Source organism: Petaurus breviceps, unplaced genomic scaffold (genome assembly GCF_028583685.1).
Source record: "Petaurus breviceps papuanus isolate PSGF00001 unplaced genomic scaffold, PetGlider_PUasm1.0 174, whole genome shotgun sequence".
NCBI lineage: Eukaryota > Metazoa > Chordata > Mammalia > Diprotodontia > Petauridae > Petaurus > Petaurus breviceps.
In genome coordinates, this window is record NW_027185761.1 from 11,094,872 (window position 1) to 11,102,020 (window position 7,149).

General features: G+C 39.0%; 1 protein-coding gene across 1 annotated transcript in view; it reads right to left on the reverse strand.

Annotated features, from left to right (window-relative positions):
- Positions 1-7,149, reverse strand: part of XYLB (xylulokinase) — a 216,738-nt gene that overhangs the window by 178,681 nt on the left and 30,908 nt on the right. The window contains exons 3-4 of the mRNA XM_069083741.1: positions 2,706-2,775; positions 1,150-1,230 (exon numbers count right to left, since the gene is read on the reverse strand). Of these exons, the coding sequence (XP_068939842.1) occupies positions 1,150-1,230; positions 2,706-2,775 (151 nt within the window). The remainder of the gene's footprint in view (positions 1-1,149; positions 1,231-2,705; positions 2,776-7,149) is intronic.

Consider the following 7,149-nt stretch of genomic DNA (forward strand, 5'->3'; position numbering starts at 1 on the left):
GAAAGGAAAGGAAAGGAAAGGAAAGGGAACAAGAGAAGGAGGGAAGGAAGGGAAGAATGAGTGAGCAAGCATTTTAAAACACTTGCTTTTTATCAAACTGTGCTAAAAATCAATGAACAGAAGTAATGTGAAATACAACTAGACAAGTAGATCGGAGCCAGAGTCTGGGTGGTCTTTTCTGGAAGGCGAAGGAGTTTGCATGTTATCTGATAGGCATTAGGAAGCCATGGAAGGTCTCTGAGCAGAGGAATAGCATGCATACTTGTGCACTAGGAAGATTGTTTCGGTTCAAAAGTTCACATCCTAGAGAAAACAATATATTTAGGGGCGTAGTAGCCAGGGAAGAATATTTTGTTCTGGGAAATCATAAGAGTGGTGAATGGAACAATCAGGCATGCCCTTTCCCAAGGCAATAGAAGTGTTGATGTAATTAAAATTCTCAGAGAAAGAGGTGGAAGAGGGGCTAGGGGGAAGGGGTGTGTGTGTGTGTGTGTGTGTGTGTGTGTGTGTGTGTGTGGTGTGAAGATTTTCATGCACAATGCTACTCATGGTCCTATGACTTAATTTGTCTCAGGCATGGTCTCTGGAGGTTGCTTGGAGTGGGGCACAGCAGCAGGACAGCTCTTTAAAGCAGATACTATCATGATCCCATTTTACAGATAAAGAAGGTGACCTTCAGAAAGAGTAAGCGGCATGCCCCAAGTTACACAGCTATTAGCTGTCTGAGGCAGGATTCTAACCCAGGACTTCCTTACACCAAGTCCACAGCCGTAGCCACTGCATCATACTCTTTTTAGTTTGACTTTCCACTTTCAGTCTTCTGGGAAGTAAGTGCAGGTCTACCCCTACTTTGTAATAACCAATAATATGATCATCAATAGCTAAATAGATTCAGAAATGATATTTCATAATAGCAACAAGACAGCTTCATTTTGCAATAGAAAACATTTTCTGTGAAAACAAGCTATAAAGACTTGGAATTGTTTCTACATACAATTTCCCAGTAATAATGCCATAGGAGTCATTTGCCTCTTACCAACGGAGATGAGTTCCCTTTTCGAAGCAGGGCAATTATGTGGTTTGTAAAACTCTACCGCAGGGCTACAGTACATGATTAAGTTATTTATGGTTTTGCTTTTATAAACCAACCTGGCCAGCCCCAGACAAAGCTCTGACTCGAGAAAAGTTGAAACCAGAAGACTTCATCTTCTCCAAGATTATATCCAAGGCCTAAGGAGAAAAACAGAATCAAGAGTGATTGTAATGAACTACAGAATTAGGCAAATGCACAATCCTCAAAATTAAATTTTAAGTGCCTGCCATTATGGATGAGGGCTCTGTAGCAGATAATGAAGAATTATCTAATGACTAGGGATTTCTTAAGCAGTGGAATAAATTAATTAAGTAAATAGGAACCAATCAAAAGAAAAAAGTTCAACTACCCCCAAAAAACTCTTTAAACAAGTTGAATTACAAATCACTAATCTTAAAATCCTCTTTTCCTCTCATTTTGTCTTCAAGGGACTCAGTAGTATTAACTACAGAGTGGCTCAAATTTTGATATGAAAATATTTGTTTTCCTTGCTTTTTGAGTCAATAAACAGACTTTATGGGGAAATAGGAGCAAAATTTGAGGTTCCCAGTGACCAGAAACATTGGTTCATAGGGTTTAGAGTAGAAGGAACCTTAAAAATCATTTAGTCCAGTCTCCTCATTTTATGGGTCCTAGGAGCATAGGTTCAGAGCTCTTTGATAAGAGTTCATCTACAGATGAGAAAATGAGGGAAGCCCAGACATGTGAAGGGATTTGCTCAAGGTCATAGAGACGGTAAGGTCAAAAGTTAGATTCCAAGCCAGGTCTTCAGGCTCCTGATTAAATACCCTTTTCACAATTCACAATGCCTCTCTTACCTCTTAGACACAATCCTAGTGTTTGAGTCTTCATTGCTGTGTACTAAGCCAAATAATGACAAAAATCAAACCTTCAGGCTTATGAGATATGATTCATTAGGACCCCTACTCTATTCCAATCAGTATTATTCAGTTTGATATTTTACATAAATCATATAGGGATAATTAGATGGGATAGGTTTTTATAATGTAATGTTCACTCTTTGTTTACCAGTTAGGAAACTCACTTGCACAACCACAAGAATGCTGATAAAAATATCTCCATCCTGTTTTGCTCAAAATCCATATCCAAACACAGCACGGGTGGGATGCCTTGATTCTTTGGAAAGTCTACCAACTTATTTTTGTACCTCTGGACCACCCTCTCTTGCCCAACTTGAGCAGGTGACTATCTTAAGATCATCTTATGACTAGAGATGACTCTGGCCTTGCCCATCTTAATTTTTGGCCCTCAAGCTCAAGGTCTATCAATCAATGAGGTTCTGTATTTTGCTGTGCCTTTTTTGCATATTTGGGTATCAAACCCTATAAAAACAAGGTCCTATGGACCAGGAGCATCTCAGATCATGAGGAAGATCTGAGGTCCCCTTCATTAGAGGGGACTATGGATCCTTAAATAAAGCACCATTGACTCAGAGCTCTTCCTCAGTTTCTTTTATGGTAGGTTGGACAATTTTAAACTCCATAGACTGAAGAGAAAATCAAGAGAGAGCATCCAGGATGGTAAAGGACCCAAGTTAATGCCACAAGTAGATTAACTGAAGGAATTGAGGATGTTTAGCTTTGGTTCTTACCTTGATCCACATTAAAACAGGAGAAGTCACTGTGAGCTTGTCACTATGAACATGTACTCCACCCTGGGTCCTGGAAGGAAAAGGTCAAAGAGTTTACTAGGAAGGACAAGAGGACAATGGTTTCTTATAAAGAGAGAGGAGTTTGAACCTATTAGCTCATTCCTCTGCTTCTAAGATAATTTGCTTGAACTGGACTTTTCCTTTCTAGTTCTTTAACATCAGCAGGGAAAGAGATGCCCCAACCTCCCCAAAGCCATATCTGCAGCTTGTTGTTAAGTCATTTTTCAGTCACATCCAACTCTCCATGACTCCATTTGGAATTTTCTTGGCAAAGACACTGGAATGATTTGCCATTTCTTTCTCCAGCTCATTTTACAGATGAAGAAACTGAGGCAAACCAGGTTAAGGGACCAGGTCACACAGCTAGGAAGTGTCTGAGGCCAGATTTGAACTCAGGAAGATGAGTCTTCCTGACTCCAGGCCCAGCACTCTATCCACTCTGCTACTTAGTTGCCCCCTAAAATCTGTATCTGCATAATTAGCTACCTGGATAATGCAGACGCCACCCACCTTCAAAAGAAATCTGCTTTTGTAAGAAAAACTGGGTCTATTTAGCTTAGATTATCTAAATGGTCCATCTACCTGTCTCAAAATTCACTAGAAAAATGCTTGGTACCAGGTTTTATTTCAGCTCCTTAGAAATGGCATGAAAGGAATGAAGGAAGTGAAAAGAGGAAAGGAGCAGATATTTTTAAAAGGGGTGGGAAGGGTATAGTATAAAGGAATTACAATACAAGGCAGTGAGACCACACAATTGATAGAGTGTCGGACTTGGGGTCAGAAAGACCTGAATTCAAACCCTGCCTGAAACACTAGGTATGTCATCCTTTGCAAATCACTTAACCTCTCCCTATCTAAATGTCCTCATTTGAAAGGATACTTTCCTTTCACCTGCCTCACAGAGTAGTCATGAGAATCAAATGAGATGCATATGTAAAATGCTTTAAAATCCTGAAACTGCTATCTGTGCTATAGAAATGCTAGCTAGTAGCAATAGACGGGGTACCTAGGTGGCCCAGTGGATAGAGCCCCCAGGCCCGGAGTCAGGAAGACCTGAGTTCAAATCTGACCTCAGACACTTACTAGCTGTGGGAACCTTGGCAAGTCACTTAACCCTGTTTGTGTCAGTTTCCTCATGTGTAAAATAGGCTGGAGGAGGAAATGGCAAACCACTCCAGTATCTCTGCCAAGAAAACTCCAAATGGAGTCATAAAGAGTTGGATATGACTGAAACAACTGAACAAGAAAACAAAAGATGGTTATCTTTGAGGTTCTGCTTTTGAATTTCCTCCTAAGTATCACCCCTTCCAAAGATGCCTCAACTCTCAGCTCCAGGAACCCTAGAACTGCAGAATCTTGGAGTATGAAAGGACCTCAGTGGCCACATACTCCAACCTGTACCTGAACATGGGCACACTAACAGCAAGTAAGCATCCAACCTTTGGTTTGAAGACCTCTGATGATGACAAACTTATTACCTTCCAAGGCAACCCATCCCCTACATGCATGCATGACTCTAATTGTTAAAAAGGTTTTCCTTACATGGCCTCCATTTTCCTTTCTGTAGCTTCTACCCACTGGGCCTAGTTCTATACTCAAGGCATGGGTTGGCCAACTATAGGCTGAGGGTCAAATCCAAACCATGTACCATTCTTGTATGGTCTGAAAGCCAAGAATGGTTTTTACATTTTTAAACACAATAAAGTTTTATTTTAAAATATAAAAGCTATTCTTAAAAATACCTTTTCCTTTATTTGTCTTGCTTCCCTCCATCTCAGAACATGGCTAATGCAAAACCATGTTTTGTATGAATTCATGAGTATAATGGGTATTATATTGCTTGTCTTTCCAATGGGTAGAGTAGGGAATAGAAGAAGGAAAAGAATTTGAAATTGAAAATTAAAATTTTTAAAAATTTAATAAAAAAATTCTTAGCTCATCAGCCATGCAGAAACAGACAGTGAGCCAGATTTGACCTGAAGGTCATAGTTAGCTGACGCCTACCTAGGGCCAAGCAGAACAAATCAAATCTTTTTTCCAGAACAAGCCTTTAAATAATAAGATAGAGTGATAATGTATCATCTAAATCTTACAAGTTCTAACCATCCCCAGTTCCTTTAACCATTAGCAAATGCTTAAATTTTCCCCCCACCTCAGAAATTTTCTTTTCAAGTGAGTTTAATTCAGGTATCCCCCCCTCAGGTTTTCCATCCCAAAGGGATTTCTCCCCTTCCCAGCTCTTACAATAATCTGTACTTTCCTTCCACCACACTGCATTCTAACTTGTATTCCATTTATGTTGCATTTATTTCTGTCCCTTACTTATCTCGATTATCAGCTTTTTGAGGGCAGGAAACTTGTGTTCCTCTCTGTCATGCTTCAGTTTGTATTATAAATATTTATAAATTATTTCTAAAATTGTCCCTCTGTAAATCCTTTGAGGAATACCATTTCATTTATCTTCATCTCCTGTTTGCTGCAAAGTAAAGGACTTTGCACATAGTAGGCACTCAGTAAATGTTTGTTGACTGATCAAAACTGACCTTTGAAGATTGGTCAGATGTCTCAGAGGAAACAGTGGTAAATATATGGCATGGTCTAACCCTAAGCAACAATTAGATGTTCGTAATTTATATCTGGGCATTCACCCAATAGTCTTAAAGGAATTCATCAATGAAATTGAAACTATTGGCCAAATCTGCATGTTGTAACTTGTCACTAACAATCAAATCTATTGCAACTTGTCATCACTAACAATTACCAATGTACCCAAAAAATGTAAAATCACTGATTTAGAGCTGGAAGGGTCCTCAGAGGGCATCTAGTCCAACACCATCATTTTATTTTTTTAATTAGTAAAAGTTTTTATAATGTAAATATTATTTTATTTTTGCCAATTACATATAAAGATAGTTTTCAACATTCATTTTTTATAACATCTTGACTTCCAAATTTTCCTCACTCTTCTCTCCCCTCCCCAAGACAGCAAGCAATCTGACATAGGTTATACATGTGCAATCATGTTAAACCCATTTCCACATTAGTCATATTATAAAAGAAGAAACAGAACAAAAGGAAAAAAAAACACAAAAAAGTGAAAATAGTATGCTTTGATCTGCATTCAGACACCATAGTTCTTTCTCTAGATGTGGATAGCATTTTCCGTGATGAGTCTTTTGCAACTGTTTTGGATTATTGCATTGCTGAGATGAGCTAAGTCTATCATAGTCAATCATCACACAATATTGCTATTACTATGTACAATGTTCTCCTGGTTCTGCTCACTTCACTCAACATCAGTTCATATAAGTCTTTCTAGGTTTTTCTGAAACCCGCCTGCTCATCGTCACTTATAGCACAATAGTATTCCATTACATTCATATGTAACAATTTATTCAGTCATTCTTCAATTGATGGGCATTCCCTCAATTTCTGATTCTTTGCCACCACAAAAAGAGTGGCCATAATATATTTTTCCCATGTACAATCCTCTCATTTTAAAGATAAAGAAAATGAGGGTAAGAAAATGGGTTGCAAACAATCACGAAGATTTTATTTTAGCAGGATAGGATTTGAATTCAGGTTCTCTGATTCCAAGGCTAGTGTTTTCTCTGCTATACCATGCTGATCAATGCATTGATGAGCTGGCTCACCTGTATACCACTGACAAGTGGTTAAAATCTACAGTTAAGGGACGGCCAGGTGGCTCAGCGAGTAAGAGCACCGGCTCCAGTGTCGGGATGACAAGGATCAAATCCGGGCTCGGATACTAAGCACCACACCCAGAAATAACTGGCCGTGTAACCTTGAGCAAGTTACTTAACCCCTATTGCTTTAAAAAAAAATAAAATAAAATCTACAGTTAAAGATAGGACCAGTGAAAATGTAATCAAATAGATTCTCCCTCCCTGGACATTTCCAGCTGAGTTGTTTCCACTCAGGCTATCACTTCTATCCACCTACCTCCAAGTGTAAAATTGGGCTCCACCCTTGGAGAGTCCTCCCTGGACCAGCTTTGACCTTATGCTTGCTCAGTTCCAGGCTTCCACACCATTGCTCAGACATGTCCACTCCACCCCACCCCCAGGTCCCCTTTATAGTACCTTCACCCATTATCTTAGTTCCTTTGGGAAAGGAGCCATTTATCACACCTTTATTTGTATCCCCAGCTCTTAATACAGTGCCTAACACATAGTAAGTGCTTAGTAAATGTTCTGTCTTTGGAAAGGAGAATAAAATGAAAGTTTAAGGGAAATCTATTAGAATCCTCGAAAGAAGAACAAGTTCGGTTAGGTGAGTATAAATTACCTAGACTTGAAAAATGTATTTGAAAAAAATTACACCAAAAAGGTGGTTTTAAAAATGAAGGTTCCATAGGCATGCA